General features: G+C 36.0%; 1 protein-coding gene across 13 annotated transcripts in view; it reads left to right on the top strand.

Annotated features, from left to right (window-relative positions):
- LOC123871105 (cytospin-A-like) overlaps positions 1–24,775 on the top strand; it is a 72,709-nt gene that overhangs the window by 21,907 nt on the left and 26,027 nt on the right. For 2 of the 13 annotated variants that reach the window (XM_045914682.1, XM_045914680.1), the window contains exons 1-4: positions 6,390–6,593; positions 7,752–7,807; positions 8,822–8,994; positions 9,509–9,866. In XM_045914682.1, the coding sequence (XP_045770638.1) occupies positions 6,549–6,593; positions 7,752–7,807; positions 8,822–8,994; positions 9,509–9,866 (632 nt within the window). In that variant the 5' untranslated portion in view covers positions 6,390–6,548. Of the gene's footprint in view, positions 1–6,386; positions 6,594–7,517; positions 7,677–7,751; positions 7,808–8,821; positions 8,995–9,508; positions 9,867–11,052; positions 11,355–24,775 lie in introns of those variants that run through there. The other 11 variants (XM_045914684.1, XM_045914685.1, XM_045914691.1 and 8 more) reach the window with 8 other exon arrangements.

The raw sequence follows: 24,775 nt of genomic DNA, 5'->3' as shown, positions 1-24,775 counted from the left end.
GCAACTTTCAGACATGGGTATATACCTACAGCTTCAGCGTCAGGTCGGGCCATGCTTCAGTCTATAAATTTAAACGCTTGGAAGAGGTACAGATGCATCACGTTATTTTTTAGGGTTCCGTACCTTAAAAGGAAAAAAGAGCTCTTAGGATCACTTTGTTGTCTGTCCGTCTGACGTGTCTGTCAAGAAAACCTATAGGGTACTTCCCGTTGACCTAAAATCATGAAAGGCAGGTAGGTAGGTCTTATGGCACAAGCAGGGAAAAAATCTAGCTCATAAATCAAGGAAGAAAGTTATGGTTACGACACAAAAAAAAGTCTTCACGAAAAATTATATTTTACTAAATCGCATTTTGTTGGTTCAGTCCGTGTTAGGTATGATGGTACGTACTACGGAACCCTTTCGCGTGCGAGTCCGACTCACACTTGACCGGTTTTTATTGTGCTTTTGTTTCCTTTTCTCGTCCTCGTATTCGTCGTCCATTGCTGAACTTACTCAGGTTTCTTGTTGTGACTTCTCACTCCACACGCGAAGTAGGTACGGTCTGGCGCTGCCTGGTCACATGCGATTTCCTGCTTTGATGTCGTCTGTACGGTCAGGGTCTGCCAACGCTATATTATACTTAGAACGTCTCTCTTCGTCTTTCTTCAAACATGTGGTCCGCCCATTATGACTTCAGCTTCACCATCAGTTGGGCTATGTCGGTAATTCTAGTTTTTCTACGGATCTTATTTCTGATCAAGTTCTGATTAGATCACCGACCACGTGGAGATACCATCTTCGTTTAACTGATGTTACCTTCTGTCTGTCTGTCTACAGGCAACAGACAGACAGATACACTTTCGCATTTTTTTACATTTTTTTAGATTAGATTAGATTATTTATTAATTGCAAAATTGTATGTACAATGGGTCTTAAAATTATAAAAGTCCAATTACAATCTGCCATGCAATAGCGCGCAGTTTTTATAGTATGGATATGGATGGATGGTTTTAGTATGGATATTAGATATTGATTAATAAACCGTGACTTCGTAAGAAACTTGCATTGTATCAACTTATCCATATTTTCCATGTCAAAGTGTTCAAATCCGTTAATCTATTAATTCGCCATAAAAACAGTGTCTAATGGACCGCGCCTACCAACAATTAAAGTAACGAATGGTGCATGGCACTAATAAAGTTTTCGCCACATTAGAGGCTGATCGAGTAACGCTTGTGCAAGTGGGCGGCTGTTGCAAGGCGTTCCAGATTTTGCTAGCGTAGCTTAGGGTTGCCACTCGCAAGAAAAAAAATAACGGTTGACACGCAAACTAATTTATTTGGAGCTTGATGGAAAATCCTGTAAACTAGCTGATGCCCGTGAATTTGATTGCGTGGATATTAGTTATTAAAAATCCGTGAGAACTTTTTGGTTTTCGGGGATATTGAGTAGCTTAATAATTATGTTACTTTCCAGGTTTTTGGTTATAGCAATGCGAAAAATCACGTGGATTCTTTGAAGCGTGATTAAAATACAAACCAGCAAACAAAAATACTTTCGCATTTACAATATGTGTAGGGATGTGAAAGTGTTTGTTTGCTGGTTTGTCCTTCAATCACGCCATAAAGTAAGAACGAATTGACGTGATTTTTCGCATGGATATATTTAAAGACCAATTTAAAGAGTTCTCACCAGATTATTAAAAAAACCAACATACAGGCGGAAAAAGTTACACAGTTCGGACATCATCTGTAAGATTTCATTTTGTCAAAATGATGAAAAGACACACCGAACAGATAGACAAACAAACACTTCGTATTTATGGAATAAGGAATATATCCGGATTGACAACCCTATGCCGCGATCGATCTTAATGCAATGTCTACAGTGATAAATTTATCGTCTGTTCATCTGATATTAAACGCTTAGGTACAGTTTCTAGTTTGGGCCAAACCAAGGCATTTGATATTTAAATGCAAATTTCGAAAACGTCCGGAAATTCCCTCGTTTAGTGGCAGACCTTTGATAGCTGAATCACAATGGTATAGTGCTATTGCATTGATTCAAAATAGATAAGTGTTATAATACAATGGGACTGGCATATAGATCATTTATATATTACTAGCTGATGCCCGCGACTTCGTCCGCGTGGATTTTGATTTTTATAGATCCCGTCGGAACTGTTTGATTTTCCGGGATAAAAAGTAGCCTATGTCCGTCCTCGGGATATAAGCTAACCCTGTACCAAATTTCGTCAGAATCGGTTACACTGTTGGGCCGTGAAAAGGTAGCAGACAGACAGACAGAAAGACAGACAGACAGATTAATAGACAGACAGACACACATTCGCATTTATAATATTAGCCTACGCAGACGAGGATTTTTGCTCGAGGAGTAGTTCTCCTATGGGTATATCTCCTCCTCCCTCTAAATGGGTCACTATAAGAACTGCATCACATAACACACACGATGGACTAAAGGAGTACGGCGACTGTCTGCGCAGGCGCATGCTTTGAGAGCTGTCTGAAAAACCTAAATCCACCCGAATGAAGTTGCGCGCATATCTAAGTGTAGGTATTAGACAAAAACCTAATACTTAATAAGTATTGTACTTATACGTCCATGGTAAGTACCTATAGTTTGTAGAAAATATCAATGAACTTTATTTGTGTGACCTAATAGACTAAAATAATTGATGTAAATTATAGTTCCTTTATCAACAGGACGCGAAATGCAGTTTAAGAATTGAAACGAGGTTAACGTTTCATTCATGTGAATACGAGAAATTAGCATATCGGCCTTTCATTCATAGAGTGATAAAATAAATGAATTAAATGTACTTGACGTACTTATTATACCTACAGTCTACCTACTCAATATTTCGTTTCAAAATAGTTATAATACAGTGTTCGTTTGGCCTAGTTCTAAGTTATTAGCATGTTAGGTATGTTATTTGGCAGTTCCAATAAAAAGAATCAGCCGGGCTGTCCAGCGCGGAAATGCAGACAGAGTTCTTGTCACTATTCCACGCGGGCATGATTTGTATAGTAATGAGATAAAGTTAACTTCAAGTTTTATTGTAATATTTTCAATAAAAAAAAAATTGTAGATTAAACAAAAAGGTTTCAATATTTATTAAAGTACCTACTTAAGTATTAAAAAAAAATTGAAACCCTTACGCGGAAAAAGTCGCGGGCATCAGCTAATAGTTATAATAATCATAATATATACCGCAACTGAATAACCATCAAGTTAAAAGTGGCAAGTTTTAATTAAATGAACCTTACAGTTAAGAGTGTGCCAGCCTATCCTTGTACTACGAGTATGTCAAGGATCCTCTTGAAAAAGCTAAGAGCTGCATTGTGCGGCAGCTCAGGTAGGATTCACGTAAATATGGAACAAAGACCACTTGCCCTAGAAAAAAGCAACTAACACTATTTTACAACAGGTAAAAAATATGAAATGAACACGTATCTACATATAAAATTATTATGGGTGCTAGTGATGAACTGACTGCAGATTCTTTTGAAATTGGTACTAATCCTGAACTCACTAGGGATAGGGTTATTTAACATGGGGTTAATTAAAGGTGGACCTCCGTCCTCCAAATTCCTGAAAGGCATAACCATAATCATTTATTTTCCTCGAATATCTAGTGGAGGATTTACCAGTACCAACGCTTTGCTTTGTAGGGTGAGGTTAGCATTCTATCATCTTAGAACCCCAACTTCTACCAGTTCTTCGAACTATGTGCTCCTCCTATTAGCACTTTAGCATTGCATCGCGTAGAGCTATCTCAGTTGCTTTGGATCTTCTATCGATCTCCTCATCCCTGATTTGATCACGTAGGCTGTCGAACATACCTACCTGCTACATGAGATACAAGTGTAAATTAAAAATTTATAAAACCTCCGAAAAGTGAAGGTTACAGTAATAACCAGTAAAGAGCTGATTACTTTCAAATGGCTGAACCGATTTTCTTGGATAATAGCTAAGAACACTCTCGATCAAGCCATCTTTCAAACAAAAAAAACTAAGTAAATTAAAATCGGTTCATTAGTTTAGGATCTACGATGCGACAGACATACACACGTCAAACTTATAACACCCCTCTTTTTGGGTCGGGGGTTAAAAATAGTTCGTTGAATACCTATTATTTACCTTGTGTGCTCTTTGTTTACCTAGTTATCATTTGATACTTTTTAGAGACTAAAAACTTCACCCGTTCCCGTAACATACTTTGTGATAGTGTTCGAAAACAGAAGATTATTTTGCCTGTGTGATACTGATAAGATAAGATAATAGATCAAGGTTTTCTTTCACTTATTCGGTTAAAGCAAACAATACTAGGACAACTTCAAGCCTCAATAGCTCAACGGTTAATAAGGGGTGAAAGATTTTTTTTTGTTTTAAAGAATATTAATCATGCTTATTCATGACTAATATTCCCCTGTCCCTTCCAACTAAGGTGCCCACGCACTTGAACTGAACTGCAGCTTGCTGAACTGAGCTGCAGTGACGTACGCGCGTCGCGGCTGGAGAGAATATCGTGTGGGGCGCTGACGCGACGCGCAGTTCAGCTGCAGTTCAGTTCGAGTGCGTGGGCACCTTTAAGCGTAAAGCTTGTGCTAGGAGTAGGTACGACAATAGTGCAACGGTTGGGGTTTGAACCGCTAACCTTTCGGAATTCAGTCCGCTCCTCAACCGCTGAGCTATTAAGACTCAATTATTAAAATCGGTTCAGTAGTTTCAGAGTTTATAAACCTCAAACAAATAAATCTTTCCTCTTTATAATATTGGTAAGTATATAGATTATCCTTGCATATTTTTATCTGATGTCATTTTGTATGAAATATAGAGATTCAAATGATATCACAGAGGGTTCAATGGCTTGGGTTCTGTCGAAGGGTGTAGGTGGGTTGATTGCGTGGTGTAAAGCATAAGATAAAGCGGTTACCAATTTGTTTGGTTAGTATTTACCCTACTATACAGAACTGATATTTTCAGTCGTTGTTTTATTCGTTGGTGTGTAATATATCCCTACTAATGTCATAAATTCCAAAATGTGTTTGTTTGATTTTCAATTACGGAGCAATGAACCGACGTAGTTTAACCCCCGACCCAATAAGAGGGGTGTTATAAGTTTGACGTGTGTATCTGTGTATCTGTCTGTGGCATCGTAGCTCCTAAACTAATGAACCGATTTTAATTTAGTTTTTTTGTTTGATTGCATGGAAGTAGTTAAGGATCTGGAAAGTGACATCTAGGACACTTTTTATGCCAAACAACCGGCCAAGAAGCGAAGTGAGATCTCTAATTTTTTTGAAAATAAAATATAGACTTTGTGACTCAGGAATAATATAGCTTTCTACAAGTTAGTTAAAGAATTTTCATTTTGAAAATTCTTTAACTAGTTCGGTTCGGTTCGGTAGTTCCAGAGATTATTTCTCACAAACAAACTTACAAACTTTACCATTTTATACCTAATATTAGTACAGATTAAAGCCTTTGCTTGTACAAACTCAATATTATCAAGAAGTCGTAAAATAAGCATTTTAATTGCCCAATCGCCATTTTGGTAATCTTGGACTTCAACCGCTTGGTTTGCAAATTTTTAAGGCACATATTTGTCGTCACTCCATATCTGTGGGAGTCAGGTTTACATATTTGAGATAAATGTATTTTTTATAATTAGTTTCTGCGAGATAGGTATTGGCTAAAAGGTAGACGCAAAGTTTGTTTTAAAAATAAACTTATGACTTCACTAAACTAAGCAGCAAATACATAATAACGAAGAATTTTACAACCTCTCTAGCGTAGTGGTGAGTGTTGTGGTCTTGTAAATGGGAAGTCCCAGGTTAGATTCCAGTCAGGAGCAATTTGGGAATTTTAAAACTTCTAGATTGTCTCTGGTCTGGTCTGGTGGGCTCATAGAGATTAGCCATCTATGGGTGGGAGGCTTCTGGCGTGTCTAGTTACCACCTGCCGGCAAAGTCGTGATTTAGTCCGGTACAATGGCGTGTAAAAACTGATAAGGGGTACCTATGGGTTTAAAACTGTCATTCCACTTCCAAGAGAGCCTGCTTCCATCTAAGACTGTATCACCACTTATCACCACGTGAGATCACAGTCAAAGTGTCAAGGGTATTATTAATGGAATTAAAAAATATATATTCGCGTGCGTCGCTATTCCGTGCATTTTCATACAGAACCGTAAAGGCTTGCAAATTATTCCATCGACATTTTAATGATAAAAGCTCTTCAAAAACTTAATAAGAATTTATTATTTACTACATTCATTAAAACCTTTTTATACTTACATTTTTTTTTAATTTTTGTAACTTTGACTTTGACAATAAGTACATACAGCCTACAGGTCCATGACCACAATGACTTATGAACTTTTGTCACACTTGTTTTTTACTGATTGTTTACTATTTAAAAGTTGTTTAAATATAAGTAAACCTACGTGTATTGTGAGTTACGAAGTTCAATTAAGATAATTCATAATACCTACCTAGTATTTAATTCTAAGAAACCATGAATTAAACTAACAACCATTCATCATGTGGACCGGAGTCAGAAGGACAAGGCAGTACAATTTTATCGTGGTATAAATCCATCCAATTCCATTATTCATATACCTATCCATACTTCCGCGTAGCGTAGTGAGTCTTATTCTAAGAGGAGCTCAGTATAGGCAGAGATAATTTGAAGCTGGTAGTACAATTTTTTAGACAAGTGAAAAAATAGCAAACGAATTTAAGCTTTTTTATTTACATTTTTTTCTCCCGACCTTTTGGGCACAGTAGCCAATCTCCATAAAGTTTAGCCAAGTGCGCGGGAGATCTTATAGTACACAATTAGTGTGGCCGCAAACAGGTGCACTTTATATTCCCTCACTCTCATATCCCTAGATTATCATAGATTTTAGACTATCTAGAAGATGACTTATGTATAATCCTTCCCTGGGTCCTAAAAGTCTGGGTCCTAAATCTTTGAAAAAAGCAACCGCTGAGTTTCTTGCTGGTTATTCGCGGTAGGAATGGCATTTCGAACCGTGGTAGATGCTTTTGACGATTCAAAAGTACTTGTAAGAGTTTAATTGAATAAAAATATTTTGAATTTTTAAAAATAAGAAGATCAATCCTACCAAAGGAAAGGAATCTTGTTCACGAAATGCCGTATTTTGCACTTTTTTCTTGTGTAGTAGTACCAGATGGGATTACTACTAATCACACTAATCACACTATCAGACTAATCGTAATCACACTAATATTTTAAATGCGAAAGTTTGTATGTATGTGTGTGTATGTTTGTTACTCCTTCATGTAAAAACTACTTGACGGATTTGGCTGAAATTTGGAATGGAAATAGATAATATCCTGGCTTAATTTTTTATCCCGGAAAATCAAAGAGTTCCCACGGGATTTCGGAAAACTTTAATCCACGCGGGCGAAGTCGCGGGCAATCGGCTAGTAGAAATATGAAGTACAAGTAGATAGGTGCGTAATCAATAGATAATAAATGGATGAGATAGCAAATTATGGGTAAAATGCAATATTGGCGCAATTTTTTTCAGTGCACAATTGTTATTTTACCCACCTACTTCACTGTATACAAATCGTACCTAATGTAATAGGTTTAACTTATTATTATTATGGTAGTGAAACGTTATGAGTGTCAATCAAAAAGTATGCATATCGTAATTAAGTACCTACTTATATTGAAGTGCATTATTTAAATGTTTGTTTTCTTTTGTTTTCAAGATCGAAGAGGTTATGCAGCAGAAGGCGCCGGGGGTGCCTAGTAACATCAAATTACAGTAAGTATTTATCATCATCATTATTAACACATGGGAGTCCCAACGAAGTCCACAGCTGGACATACTCGTAGGTCTATACTCTATAGTAGGGACTTCCACACGCCACGGTCTTGCACCGCGATATAACCGCGACTCCTTGCTCCCGTTTGAAATCGTCTGTCTGCGTACTAAGGGGTCGTGAAATGCTGCGCTTTCCGGTACGAGGTCGCCATTCTAACACCTTGGGACCCCTGCATCTCTAGCACCACCCCTAGTTAATAATAATAATAATAAATCCTTTTAGTTACGACACTTCCTGGAGGCGTTGTATTCACTCTAGTCTCTATGGTAGATAGGCATCTGTATGGGAGGTAGGACCAGCCCTGAAATTAGTATAGATTTTGATTACATAAATAGGTATAAGTAGTAAATACGAATATTTTTGAGCTGTTTATATTATAAATTAATATATTTAAGTAAGTAGGTACTTACATATTATTCATTTAAACTGGCTATATTAACAATAATTGTATATTTGTGTAGTTGTGTACCCATAATTTAAGGATAGTTAATATTAATTGGCCCAAAGGGGATACACATAGGTACCTAACCTACCTAGATAATTCTTGCTGTATGTACTCAAATTAAAAGTTAAATTGATCCGTGATCGCGCTACTAACGCCATCTATTGAGGATCTATGTCAACTTTTTATTTAATTACTTTGGCTGCATGTAGATGGCGTGACTAGTTACTAAAACTTAATTAAATATAGATCTTTTATTTTAAAAATTACAAGAACCTAGAAAATATAGGTAAGATAATATTCTGGAAATGGGTAAATTAAGATGTTTTAAGTTTCAATGTGGAATAACCCAGTTTTTATATTTTCACTTTTCAGAAGATGTTTTTTGATTATTAGTTTGAGGTCCTCTGAGATCTACCATATTATTAGGTTCCTTCAGTTGCAATTTTTAACCGACTTCAGATAGGTAGGTTCTGTAATCTGTTTCACTTGACATATAATTTTTTTTTAGAAACCCGAAGAGCGCATCCGTCGTCCGCAGAGGCGTCGCGGCGAATTTCTTCAAGACAACCTTCAGCTCGCGTAGTAAGGCGGTCCCGGCCGCCGCGTCTTGCTCCGAACAAGAAACCACCAAAATAGGCAGCGCGGAGACCAAACCTGTCACTAGAAACCGACCTAGAACAGGTTCATGTTTTTTTCTCTTTGTAGGCAGCCTGTACCTATATCATGCGATCAGTCCTCCGACTATGAACAAATATATTGAATTATATTATTATTATTCCACTTTACGAATATTTCGCTCAAGAAAAATTATATTCAAATGGACCTGCATACTACACCTATAGTGTGCGACAGCTTGAGATGGCAAACCGGGTGGGCGCACACCCGTAATTTCCGTTACACGGGCTCAAACATTTTCATACAAATCTTTAAGCCCGTGTAACTTTAAAACTAGACATTTTTACGGATATTTGGCGACCCATAGACATAAATTAGTTTCTAGAACATGTCTACAAAATTACATCGGGGGAAGTTCGTTATTATTCAAATTCAGAACCAAACTATGTTTGTATGGAGCGAGTGACGGGGAGACCACTGTTAACGCTGCTTAAAAATGGAATAAATAAGCAGTTTATAAATTAGGTTAGGTTAATTTCTATAACCTTTTAATAATAAAAACTTTTATTTCTCATCGTAGTACCCCAAGTGGACCAAAAAATCAGAAGACGGAATAGCGACCGCATTCTAAATCTTCGAACAGAGAAATATCTAGAACCCACCAGGCCTCTCAGAACTAAACCGACCACTCCCGATCCTGGATCAAAACCAGATGAGAAAGTGAGAAATGAGGGTAGTGCGGTTTTGAAAATCGTTAAAAAGTCCACCGCACCTATCAGAGCGGCGCCGAAAGCTCCAGATTCTATTCTTCCGCCATCTTTGAAGCCGGCAGTTTCAGAGAAAGTGAAACTTAAGCGGGAGAAATATGTGAACAATAATAGTGTTTGGACGAATGCGAACATTTTGAAGGTCGAGAAGAAACCGTTGATTAATATTCGGTAAGTGTCTTTGAATCTAATTCTATACAATCCTAACGTAATATCATGGCTAATTCTGTTGTATAGACAATCATCAAACCAGACTAAATCGAAAAATTTTGGTGTTCCTCTCATAATTCTCTATTAGATTTTGACTTATCAATTTAATTTAGAGATTGTGCACAACAAAAATAGCCTTGTATATTTATCAGTTTTTTTTTATTACATTGGGAAAAAATCTCTATTTAAATTGCTAAGTAAAAGTTGGTAGTAAAGGATGAATCAATTGTGCATTTCGCAGAATATAATGGGAGAATGAGTTTTTTTACATAGGTATTTTAGGAATAAAACGTGCTGAAGTTGGTCTATCGTACTGAATAACTATTTGGATTTGGATTGAAGATTAAACCATTATGACTTTCCGAACTTTTTCCGAGTTCAGAACTTTAAATAAATAATAAATAAAATATCTTTATTTTCAAACAGTTTAAAGATATTTTATTTAATATTATTTATTTATTAAACTAGTTAATTAGTTACTTAACTTTAAGTTCAAACTTGGGTGCATTCTGATTCTTGAGTGTATTTTGTTTTTTCACATTTCAATTGTCTATGGTTTGTTCTTCTTGTTGGGAGTGTGCAGGACTCATAAATAGGTCCTGTATTACGTTGATCGTTGTCGATCGATAAGAGCATAGATAATACACTATTGTCTATAATTGATCTATTGTGATCGCCAGTTGAATGAAAGGGAACTAAACAGTTCCCTTCCACCAGGTACAGCTCGGCATCATTTCTATGCTGTTACGTTTTACTAAATTTGAATTGAGCTATAGATTCCCGCCATTAAGTTATACACCGCTGTATAAATTACTCTGAAATAAATCAAAGCAATTTGATTTCTATGTCATTGGAAATATAGCTCTTCTTATCGTGCTGGAAATTTGAATAATGATGCGACGTAAAATCTCACACGTGACGGATTATTTTTTGTATACCTTTGTCGTGTACCAGCGCGCAAAATGAAACCCTTCTCTGTTTCACTTATAAGATTTAGTACATTAAAAATATACGTTGTCTCCTTCTGACGCGGGGACTGTTTTCCTCGTAGTATAATGCGACTTTTATGATACGCTACAGTGGTCTTAGCATTAACTACATCACGGGAGGGTCTTTCAATTAATCGTGTTATAGAAAGAAATGCAAGACCAGACATTTTATGCGACCGAATAACGAGTCAAGTTTGCTTGCCACGGTTGGCCACGGACGTGTCCCGTTGGCCGGTGTTTATTTCGAACTTTTTATTTAAAACGAAACGAACTTTTTGTATTTAATAATGGTGTGTTTGCGTCCATACAGCTGTTGATCGGATTTATTTTGTGTGGTGTTTAAGCTTTTAGTTTGTGTTTTAGTGTCTGACGCCGAGATACCCAGTGTAACGAAAATTTTACTTAGTGTCTTGTTAACTTGTCACTTTCTCAGGCTAAACTTGCTATTATTATAAATTGTGTTAGTGTGAAAGTTAACATATTGTGATCTATTCTATGGATCTATCATTTTTTTTTAAACTTTAGCTGGAGCGCAGTTTAAAAATACAAAATATTGTTGATTGTTGACATAATTTAGGTTATGTTTTTTAAAATTTATAAACAGCCACTGCTAAAGCGGCAGCGGTAAATAAACGGTCTAACATATTTAGGTAAAAATGGGATTTAAATGAAGCATAATATGTAATCTGATTTATAAGAATAGGCACTGATAATGATAAATTAAGTATACAAACAAAACAACTTATGCAATGTTAAGCTGTACTAAGATAAGCAAGGGTCTTTGAAGCATAGTGACATTTCAGGGTCACCTAATTATACACACGACGCTTCCGAACGTGTTTTAAACCATGTTCGATTCGACAGAGAGAGATTAAGAAATAAGAATATTATCATAAATATTACTTACATTACATTACAAGTTACAACATTGTTTTTATAGCATTAAAACATTAGAAAATTAGGCGCTACCTACGTGCTAGTAAAGAAAAAAGTAAAGTCTAGTGTAAAGAAAAAAAATTTCATGAACGGTTCGAAGGACCAAAAATTTCACCAGTTTAATTACTCAATAGAAAATTTGTTATAGAGCAGCTCATGGTGAATTACCTACATTATTTGTGGTTCAAAGAAACTCACATACATGAGTCCTGAAAACATTGCACTCTTTTTTTGGCAGCCGTGTATGTGACAGTCGTGGGCATAGGTATTATATTGTTATACTAGTAACTAGATGATGCCCGCAGCTCCACCCGCGTGGATTGGTCCGATCCCCTGCAGCATCAGGATTGAAGAGTTGGATTCCAAATTTTTTTAAGGAACAATGTCGCAAAGTTGCTCTATCGATTCAAAAATTAGATAATTAGAAAATTAAGCAAATTGGTGCAGAAATCTCGGAGATATCAGTGTACATAGGTAGACAAACACAACTCCTACATTTTTTTAAGTCGGTAAAAAAAGTAGCCTATGGTTACTCCTTGATTAATCCTCTATTTGTCTGTGAAAGTCCCGTCAAAATAGGTTCATCTATTCCGAAGATTAGCCCGTTCAAACAGACAGACAGACAAAAATTTTAAAAATGTGTGATTCAGTTATGGTAAAGTTCAAATAACCATATTATTAGCTTATTATTAGGTAGGTAGTTATTTCGAAATTACAGACAGATACTTCAATTAGTATAGATTGCAAAAAAAAGCTTTAGATTGACACAATAATAAACCTGATTGCTTAAAAAGTGATCAGGCATGATTGTCGTCAAGCACAAGGCAATATCGCAAAAAAAAGTGGAGCCAGTCTTAGACAAATCTAAACCTGATAGGTTAAAAGGTGATGCGGCCGCTGCCAGTACATCGACCTCATATAACTGGGTCTAACAGATTTTTAAAACACGTCTACCAACTCCTCTTTACTAGCACTCGTTAACCTATTAAACGGTCATTTAATACTAATTAAGCAGTAACTCATCAGGAATGTAACCCAGTATTCGTTTAGGATTTAATAATATTATATATACCTACATTATATGTTTGGTATAATTTTTGTTCTATTTAAAATGCATTTAGAATTTAAATAAATACTTATTTCCTTCTTTTTTATAGTCGTATTCCTCGTTGCTGAAGGTCATGACTCTTGACTCGTGGACCCATTTCATTAATCACATAATGGTAGAAGTTCTCTTGACATAATAATGTAGTAGGTTCCCAGATCATTCCACATACAACTCGACTAAACGCCGATTTTTCGATTTCGTAAAAATCGACTCGATTTCGACTCTTACCGAAGTAATGTCAGATAATATTAAGATTAACGCTTCTCTTCTCTAATACACTGATCAATAATATTTAATCCGACAAGTCTGTGACAGATTAGAACTACTATTAACTATAATCTACTACAAATATATTCATATAGTATGATGTTCTGCATTACAAGGTTGTCTGAACTTGGCTGGAAGAGCGCAGAGATCGCTTCTTAGCGATAACGCCGCTTGCACCCAGACTCCGTTGTTGTTTTTTACTTTATCTTATTCGAGCTGGTTCGGTGTGCCAATTGCAATATTTGGTCAATAAAGTATATTATTTTTAGCTACCTACTCATTATAACGACTTCTTTGCTTACTCCAAAAATATAGAAATGAGTAAAAATGAGATTGAAAGCATTCTTGTTAATTTTTATTCACTTAGAGAGGTGGCAATGAAAATTGCCAACAGTTGCATTGTAAGGACTAAAGTGTCTTTACTTTCCCGTCATTAACTTCTGCTCTTGGTTAGTTGAAGCCCCAATCCATTTTTTCTAGTTGCATTTTCTTGAAATGTTTATAAAATGTATTTCTAATAAATTAAATAACTGCTAATGGTGAATATTTTCATAGTAATAGTTACGTCGTCAGAGAAAGTCTTTGGGAAGCGATCTTTTGCGTAATAAGCAAGCAGTAATCATTCATTGTTCTTACCTTATGTAGAATTTTAAATTCAAATTTGATTTCAATAAAATAACATAAACAAAACGTACTCCGATTAGTTTCAGGCTCAGCAAAAATTTAAACACAACAATGTCTCCTAATAGATAGGATAATCGTTTAAGTCCGGGAGATTAAAACAGTTAAGCGTTTAATGCGTTCAAGACAAATTGAGAAGACCCTGTTTAATCAAAACAATGCCTAATAGGGCTTCTATATAAATGTCCTTTTCATTGAACTTATCAAATTACGTATAGAATAGAACAATCACTGTGTAACCGAAGAACTTACGAGGATAGAGAAACAATGATTGAAAAATGTAACAATGGGAACAAGAAAAGAGAATCGATGTTTGAAATGTATAGAAATTAGGGAGAAGATGAAAAAAATTTACTAACATCAAATACAGAACAAAGTAGAAACAGGAATAGCCACTTAGAGAAAAATAAAATTACAGAACCATCCCAAAATTCATGAATCTCTTTAGGTGGCCATGATAAACTTGGAGGAGCAGTGGTTGGAATCAACGACAAAACATCATTTCTTTCGCCAATTAAATGATATTTTGGCAGATTTCCAGTACAAAATTGAAACATTATTATTGGCGATTGAAAAACTGACCATAAATCAGACTTCCTGGTCCGATCAAGTAAAGACTCTATAGCAAGGGTCCTTTCACAGTAGGTATAATCAATAATATAAGACTTTTAAAACTGTATGTATCAGATCTGCAAAGCTTACAAGATGCTTACAAGACATTCAATACGCATTCGTAAGCTTTAAATTAAAACCATATGGGCGACAGCGTAAAAACTGTGTCATGCCTGTGTACTCGACGAGGCGAGCATTGGAGGCAATAACAATGAATCGTCTTGTGAGAAAAACGAGCTCCAGCCTCCAGCCGTCATTGTTATAATACTAGATGATGCCCGCGACTTCGTCAGCGTGGTCAGGTTTTTCAAAATCCCGTGGGGACTCTTTAATTTTCCGGGATAAAATTTACCTATGTCAATTCCCGGGATGCAAGCTACCTCTGTACTAAATTTCATACCGATCGGGTCAATTGATGGGCCTGTTACGTATCCCGTGAGAACTCTGATTTTCTGGGATAAAAAGTAGTCTATGTCCGTCCGCGGGATATAAGCTAACTCTGTACCAAACATCAAAATCGGTCAAACTGTTGGGTCGTGCAAAGCTAGCAGACAGACAGACACACTTTCGCATTTATAATATTGGTATGGAATATGGATGGATTTTCGTCTGGCACTCTATGATTTCTGCTGGGCCACTTTTTGAAATAATCAATTTAAGTTATTAAAACATTAGGCATTAAAACATGACTTAATAATTAAGTTAGTAACTGTGACATATGTGTTTATGACGAAACAGGATAATGCAAGACGAAAAATATTCTTAGAATTCTCAGAACTTTATGTTACTTAAAATTAATCAATTTTGTATTGAGTATGCTTAAGATATTTGTTGATCAATTTTTCCAAACAATCTAAAGTATCTAATAACGAAATAAAAGAAAAGAACTTGATAGTAACGGAAACATATTCTGTAACATAGGACCCAAATTTTTACTCCAAATGATTATTTCAGCCAAAGTTAAAGTTATGTAATCAATGGACTATGTGATTGATATCATATGTTTTTTTGTCTTTCAAAGATTTTGATGATACTTTACCTACTATACTAACTCATATCAAAAACATTCTCGGCATTTGATCGTAAGTAAGCAAATAAAATGTAGCCTACTGAGTACTGAGCATACATGTAAATTTATTTCTTCGAATCAAGGTTCTCTCCTTAAAGGGAGCATCCTTTGAACGTTGACAGACTGCGGTTGCAACTTGCAATATATAATTCCTTTAAACAAAAATTTACCTTAAGTCCGTATTTAGTTAGAGATAAAACACTTTTAATTAAAATTCATGCCCCTGCAATCGATCGTCATAAATCGAAGAATTTGCAATTCCTTTCCGGTGAATCATAAAGACATTAAGACGCTATTGCAGTAGGTATTTACTATGTACATATTATCTATTCTGTGCTACTGAAATAAATCTCCTTTCTAACTCGGTAATACTAAGTAAATATACCAGTATTAAAGTTCGCAGGTAGCTTCTGTATCTAGAAGCATCTTTCTTTCCATCTATAATTTTATACCCTGATTAGCAATGTTAAAAATTTAATTTTACTAACCGTTATACTCACCATAATCGTATATATTTGCAATTTCTTGATGAATAAGATACTTATGAAGACCTCTGTGCGAATACCGTAATATTTCTATTTCTATCAAATGATGATATTTATGTAGAAATCACGGTTCAACGTTTTCCACATCATGTTAGGACACAACACTAAACTTCTGCGAAGAAATTGTAGCTTAAAAATATGTAGCACCTAATGTCAATAGTTATCTTTTCTTTATATCGCTATGCTATAGTATCATGTATAAAGTTCCTCTGATTTTCCATTCGGTTATGTGATCTAAATGCTGCACGCGTGATAATTAGCTGCTCCGAGACGTTCAATGAATACTAAGCACGGTGATAGACGTCGTACGTCCTTTGTGTGCTACGCCATGAAGCGTGGTACCCTTAACGGTGTCAACGCGACTTCTATATAGGGCTGCCTATGCCTAGTACCTTGCTGTTCAAGTTTCCTTAATTATGTTTCTTTTTTCTGTTACGGCTAACCCGGCTTTTAAATTTTGAAAATGATCAGTTCAGCTAGGTAGGTCCAAATTTGAGAAAAAGTTTACTCGCCAAATCGAGCTCGGCTCGGGAAGCGTTCGGGAAGCTCCGAGATGTCTTCTCGTTCAAAATTCCTCAGTGCTTGAAGACCAAAGTCTTCGAACAGTGCGTGTTGCCAGTGATGACATCTGGATTCTGGATCCGAGACATATTCGCTGACTATAATTTCATACCATACAATATTTTAAGAAAGGAATAAAAACAAAATTATAAGCACTGAAAATAAAAATACAGAAAAGACTTAAAATTAGGAACGTGGTTGATATATGATAACATAGGTGCAAAGAAAGAAACTATATCAAATGAAATGATAAAACATGAAGGACAATATTGATTTTGCCGAAAAATATTGTTACTTTTTAAAAGGCATAATATAATATAACTTATAAATTTAAAACTGGATTCAAGTAAAAAGAAGTAAACAAATAATACAGTCGCAATACAAAGGGCATTGACCAAAGATTTAAAATGTAATGTTCCGAGACATTGGTAGATAAAACAAAGTACTTACGACCAGTTTACATTATTCCAGTCATAAATTGAATCCAGCCTTATTGGAAATTGGAATGGATGGTGTCGCGCGTCGTCTAAGTGCGACATGCCAGATTTTCGGGCATTATTTTTTGTAGATATGAACTAAAACCGCAGTAGTGGAAATAAATAATTGAAATCTGGAATTGGAAAAAAGAGAGCAAACACTGGAGTGTGGACTGGAACGACATTGGATTGCCGGACGAGTCAATTCAAGTCAGGACGGATAAGACGCGCTGGAATGGAAAGTAAATTCAGCTGGATCGCAAAACTAGAATGTTCCTGGAGTAATGTGAACCAGTTATTTTACACTAAACATCCATTGTGGCTAATTCTGTTGTACGAGTATTTACACAATTAAACTAAACTAAATTGACAGGACTAAATCTAGTGCTCTCCTTTTCCACGGATTGCATTATGAAAGGGATAGCAATACATTTAGACCTGCCATTTAGATTAGTTTGGAGATTGTGTCTAACAGAAATAGTTTTATATATTCCAATAGCGAAATCTAAGACATTACGATTGCGCAAAAAGTTCTCACCAGAACCAGGTTGCATTATGAAAGGGATTAATACATTTAGACCTGCCATTTTAGTTTAGTTTGGAGATTGTGTATAATAGAAATAGTTACACATTCCAATAGCGAGATCTAAGACATTATGATGGTGCAAAAAGTTCTCACCAGAACATCTACTCGTAGATCTAGTTCCGACAATCCAGCTAAACGACTGTTTGAAAAGTAATCTTGATCTTGGTGCGTGTAAAAAAGGAAACCATCGTTTCACTTAACTGGTTGAGAACGATGTGACATTTAGTTTTTGCGCTCGAAACAATTTACAACATGCTTGTGACTAGTAGCACAAAGTGAGGATATGATATTGTTACATACAGAGGTTCGACGAAACGAATAAGTGCGGGGCAAAGGAGCGACCCCAACTGGCTTACGTAGTTAGGGCCCTATGTTCAAGGGTGTCATGGTCGTCATTTATGACGAGATCAAATGCGTCGCACTACTGTGGTTATTTTTAACCCCGGACCCAAACAGAGGAGAGTTAAAAGTTTGACGTGTGTATCTGTGTATCTGTCTGTGGCATCGTAGCTCTTAACTAATGAACCGATTTTAATTTAGTTTTTTTTTTGAAAGGTGGCTTGATCGAGAGTGTTCTTAGCCTTAATCCAAGAAAATCGGTTCAGCCGTTTGAAAGTTACCAGCTCTTTTCTAGTTACTGTAACCTTCACTTGTCGGGGGTGTACAACAATACACTTGTAATACAGTGTTATTAGCTTGGTAATTACCAGTTTTTAGTTTTCGAAAACGAAATTCGCTATCGAGTCCCTCGATACATCTAAAGCCAGCGCCCTAAGTGCAAACGTTGTGGAATTGAATTCAACATGGGATAATTCAATAGGCGGATCAACAAATTCTTGAAAAGCCTACAACGCATTGGCGGTTCTTCTGGTGTTGCAAATGTTCATGGGCGGCAGTAATCACTTAACATCAAGTGACCTGCCTGCGCGTTTCCTCGCTTTTTGTATATTAAAAAATATATGAATTACAATGTTAATTTATAATGTCACTCGATTGTTGTGCCATAATAAAATGTGACCAAAAAAAGTATACCTTGCCGAATTGAACTGCAAAAATTAAAGTATCGTTTACACGATTCGAGGTGACTTATGAGCGCAATTGGTTAGCCTTGTTATTGCTTATTGCATTGAACAAAACAGATCCTTGGCTCACACTTGGGCAAATAAGCGTTATCGAATATAGCCTATTGGTCCAATGACGCTACATGACGCACATGGTTGGTTTGATAAAATATAATGACTAGGTTTTATAGTTAACAATGTTTGATTTAGTTTTCTACTTGGTTAGTTTATTGAGCTAATTGAATTAAATAATTAGATACGAGTTTTATTCGTCTGGTAAACAGTTGATGTGCATCTATACTTTAGTTTTCTTTAGTTTACTTTAAGGTGCATGACACGGGCCTGCCCGCGAAATTCTTCAATTTGGTTTTTCGCAATTTGTAAATTAATACGACAAAGTAGGCTTATGACATTTTAATTGCGCCAACGGCAGTATCATTTTCAAAGGTTTATATAAAAATCTTTACTTGAAAGGATCCAGTTTATGAAATTAGTTATAGTATCGACTAATTTGTGAGTAACTCATGTCAAACTCATTATTTTAACTAGTTTCATAAAATGAACACTTTCAAGTAAAGATTTTTATGTAATCCTGTGAAGATGATACTGCCATTGGCGGGATTAGAATGTCACAAGCTTACTCTGTGGTATTAATTACAAATTGCAAAAAACCAAATTAAATTTGAAGTTACAACAAGTGTAAATTAAAAATTTATAACACCCCCGACGATCCAAAGTATTTGAGTTTTCCAAAACATCATTTTCAAATAAATAATTATGTATTTAGGCAACGTCCATCTTGACAGCTTGACATTTGTCTATTGACATAATATTATGAACCTAACGGTTATCTAACCTTCTTTTCTACAAGAAAACTAGAAAAGAGCTGATAACTCTTAAACGGCTGAACCGATTTTCTTGGATTATAGCTAAGAACACTCTCGATCAAGTCACCTTTCAAACAAAAATAACTAAATTAAAATCGGTTCATTCGTTTAGGCGCTACGATGCCACAGACAGATACACAGATACACAGATACACAGACACACAGATACACACGTCAAACTTATAACACCCCTCTTTTTGGGTCGGGGGTTAAAAATAATCCTAGTTTGTACCTATCTTAACTCTTTTACGTTAATTTACCTATTCTCTAATCTAGCTCTTCGTACTTGTAAACCTGAGTTGGATTTTTACAGAATATCATCTTCTACTAAGTACCTACTTATACACACTTACTAGTTACTAGTAATTAACTATTATTTTTTTAGAAGAATATTAGCCATGCTAATCATGACTAATGCTCCCCTTTCCCCTCCAATTAAGCGTAAAGCTTGTGCCAGTGGGTACGACAATATTGCAACGGGTGGGGTTTGAACTGCCGACCTTTCGGAATTCAGTCCGCTCCTCAACCGTTGAGCTATCGAGGCTCTATTAGCGAGCTATAATTAACTATGCAGTATTAGAAGGTTATGCAGACTTCTCCCACGACATATTTGAATTGAAGAAAATACAATACAAGTGACAAACGCGCATAATTCGAGACCTTGTATGCAAGTATGTACTCGTATTCATGTATGGGTAAATTTTTCGTATAGATAATTGTTAATGAGCCACTGTTGAAACTCTTGGATTCGATGGTATTTGAAGTACACATTTCCTGTCAAATGCGGGCGAATTTGTCAATGAATGTACCAAAATAAATGCCATCGTTGCGCATGCAAAACCGCTGTGTAATTTTTTAGAATTTTCGTTTTTCGTAACATTTTATTTAGTTTTAAACGGCGTGTGTGCACGCAGAAACCCGTTCTTTAGCCTGTGTGGTAGTCCAAGAGATAACCTTTTTAGCTATGTGATTTTGATCTAAACGTAATTGTACATTACAGTCCAGGCCTGAAATAAAGCGATTACTGGCCGAGTAATATTGGTAACGAGTATTGGTACCGAGTAACACACCAATTCGAACGTGACGGTCTTGTTTGAAAAAAAAAGTTAAAAAAATTAATAAATAAATAAATAATAAAAAATTTAAAACAAAATACATAAATTATCATCAGTACGAAACTGTCCAGCAATTTCCATTAGAGTCCTCTTGGAAATGCGGCCAGTAAAAACCCAATTACAATCCTCTATAATGAAATCCTTTTTTTTGTAAAGTAACAGTTTACGAGCAAGTGGAGGTAAAAGTTTATTTGAATAAATATGCATTCTATTCTATATATTTTTCATATACAAACAGAACCTACTTAAGTAATTATACTTACTCAATTTTTCATTCATTCTTGATATAAGTAAGTATAAAATGCACAGAAATCATGCCTTTGGGCATTATGTCCCTGGTAACGCAAGCATGCAAAGCACGTTCTCTTGCAAAATATGTAGTTACCTCCCTACTTAGCTATTTACACACATTACAAAATTAACCATCACTCTTCATTGCAAGCCGAAATGTGCAATACCCGAATTCGGTCCAAATTTTTAATATATGTATAATAAGTATTTTCACGGATTCGGACCGGATCAGTGCGCAACCGCTCCTATCGTAAAAATGCGTTTTAGTAGAGAATGTTATTATTACCTAGTTATCTTTATAATTACCCATCTAATCTGTAGTTGAAGTTTGAACTAAGTTTGTAGGTGATTAACTAATTAGTAATTACATACCTACCTTTTGTAAAAAACTTGCCTTTAAGACCTACCTGTAGTTTTTTAATTCTATTTTATCTAAGTATAAGTATAGTATAAGTTACACGAGCTAAAACCGTAAAGGGAATAAAATATGGCATATAATCTTAAATCGTACTCAGCTGTGTGACCGCAAAGGAAATGAAACTGAATTGTAAATAGAATCTAGACCAATGTAAGGTAACCCGAGACAGGGCATCGCAGACCACGACACTACGGCGCCGCTCTAACGGTCTTTAGTTGAATTTCAACCCTTGAATATGAATTTATTTATTTCATATACTTACTTAGAGATAGTATGTGCCACTTATGAAAGGTACAGTGACGGATTTGCAGTCTTCCGCACCACGGTCGTAATTTTTCGTCATTTTGCATGATAAATTAAAAACTATCATGCATTAAAAAATCTCTTATAGAAGATAAAGGCCTTCCATAATATTATGATAGCGCACTTGGTAGGTATAGTAATTTTACTTTGGAAGTTGAAAATACTAATTAGGTATTTGTTAATAACCATAAATTTTAATTTTTTTGTGATACATATAACCACAAATTCATGGTTTTCGGGATTTTTTACTTGTGTTATAAGACCTACCTGCCTACCCATGATTCTATAGGTCAACGGGAAGTACCCTATAGGTTTTCTTGACACATACGAAGACAGACGGTCAAACAGACGGACAGACAGACAACAAACTGATCCTATAAGGGTTCCTTTTTCCTTTTGAGGTACGGAACCCTAAAAATGACATTAGCACCTACCTACTTACTTCTAAGTTAGTGAGACCAGTGACTAAAAATCAATTTGAAAATGGCATAGAAACGCTGCGTAAAGGAATCTACCTTCTATATGTCTAGTATTTATATACTCGTAGAAAACGAGGTCCGATAGCAAAGGTCGTCCTACCCATCGTGATAAAATGCCATTCGTTTTTAACGAGCACACGATCGATGCGTTAATGTTCCGAAATGATGTTATGGTGTCGAAGAAATTTAAAATCTGTCGATTTTTAACGTAGAGCTTTTGATCCTTAGGAACTCTAGCCATTCAAGTAAAGGGACCCTGTTTCAGTTCCCCATTTGAAAACTACTTTTGGAATTGGCTCAGATCAAATAACATCATACAACAGGGTGGATTTTTCTCGCGCGACAACTGCAGTTATACGAGTACTAAGTATATACAAAATGTTTTTTTTAAATATTTAAATAGCGCGCAAAGGTCACCTAATATTAAGTGATTAGCCCATGAACATTTGCAGCACCACCGAACGAACCACCAATGCGTTACCTACTTTTCAGGAGTTTGTTGATCCGCCCCTCGAGTAATCCTATGTTGAAATCAAGTGAGAACACTGTTAAAGTGAGTTGGTTCCACAATTTGTAGTTATGTGCTGAAAAAAAGATTTGACACAACAGTACACTAAGTACCCAGATGGTGACTGGTGAGGGATAAATTTCTTATGGTGGCGTGCGATTTGGTTGTAGAAAAGGGCGGGTGGAATAAGGTCAAACGACTCATTAAGAACACCCCCTATTTAATAGGGTATAGGTATAATAGGTACGTAAAGAGAGCTTGCGTCTCTATGTGGTGCCGGTGGTATAAGCGTTCCAACTTCCAACGAGCGTTAAAGTTTGGGACTGTCCACTAGACGGAATGACCTTTTGCTGCCCGTTGCTATGAGCTATCAACTTAAGGTTCTCAAATTTTTTAAGCCCAAAAACCTTGTTAGGTAATGCCATTCTTCATCATCAATATGATCCCATTGATGGTTCACTTCTAAGAATGGATCCTCTCTCAGAATGAGAAGAATTTGGTGATCCACCACGCTGGCCAAGTGCGGATTAGCAGACAATTCTGGAGTGCGGATAATGCCATTACAGAGACTTAAAATTTTGTTTACACTTTCTGACTTACAATCTATGTACAATCTAAGATATAAACGTGTTGTATCAACTAGTTATTGTAGTTCGCACAGTAAGCTAGAACAATCCCATGACCACAAAATCGTAAGTGCCATAAATAAAAGCCGACCCATTGATCTAGAGTTGTAGTCTCAGTACCTCCACTGCACTAAGCAAAGCAATAGAGAGCAATAAGAAATAAAATTGCGATTCAAGCTTCCATATTGGATCGGACGGGGAGCGCGGCCACGGCTGGTCGTTCACCCATTCCTAGCCAAAGGGTGACCAGGTGTTAGAGAAAATATTAGATATTTCCTCCTCCCTGATAAAATCGCTTTTTCAATCACTCACAGCACAATCAATTAACCAATTAACCAATCAATTCTCTCTTTTTTTTTTAAACTATTAAATCGTGGTTGGAACTCAGGCGCAACGCTAGTTTCTATAGTTAGATCTAATCTTCAAGTTTTTTGTCGAGTTTTGGGAATATGGTAGAAATTTGGCTGCAGAGGGCCCACCAGGACCAGCTAAATTTTGCAAGTGGTCTATGAGAAAAATGTCTGGGAACCTCTGGGTTAGACCATATCCCACCACGCAGCCCAAGTGGGGATTGGCAGAAAAACCTTACATTATTACAACATACGGTCTTGACTAACCGCTGAAAAGACTGACGACGCATATTTAGCATTTTTATCTCTAAAAATCTATTTTCACTATCAAATATTCAATCAGAATGAATTCATATTCATAGTTACAGCGAATGTACCTACTCAGTACTCATAGGTAGGGTACCATCTTTATCTATAGTGTGAAACGCTTGCTTTGTTGAATCATAGTTCTACGCGTCAATTAGTCGCCTCTTTACGATATAGCGAAATTTTATTTGTTTATGATAATAATAATATGAGTTATAAGTAAATAGGCACCTACCCGTAAACAGAGCTTCTAAATCTGTTGTAACTTGTACACAATCTCTAAACCTAACTACCTTTATGCTCTAAACTTAACAAAATGGGTCTAAATCTAGTGTTATCCTTTTTCGCGAAGAACATTATGAAAGTGATAGCGATACATAGAATATTAAAAATTTAGAATATTAATCTAGAGATTGTTTGCAATGGAATTAAGCAACGTTCTTTCTATCAGGTGAAACTCGAATTTTTTAAAACAAAATCGCGGCTAATTCAGTAAATCAACTCAAGCTTGCTTTCTCGGGATGAAAGTATCCTATAGGATATCCAGGATTTAAACTATCCCTAGGCCTTTGTTAATGATCGATCCATAAATTGTGATCCATTCATACCGTGTATCACTACCTCACTACCTTAATTATAAATGGGAAAGTGTGTTTGTTTGTTGGTTTATTGGTTTGTCCTTCAAGCACGCTGCAA

The sequence above is a fragment of the Maniola jurtina genome, chromosome 13 (assembly GCF_905333055.1).
Source record: "Maniola jurtina chromosome 13, ilManJurt1.1, whole genome shotgun sequence".
In the NCBI taxonomy this organism is placed as follows: domain Eukaryota; kingdom Metazoa; phylum Arthropoda; class Insecta; order Lepidoptera; family Nymphalidae; genus Maniola; species Maniola jurtina.
Note: the sequence above shows the minus strand (reverse complement) of the source record. Positions and strands in the feature narration are given on the sequence as shown.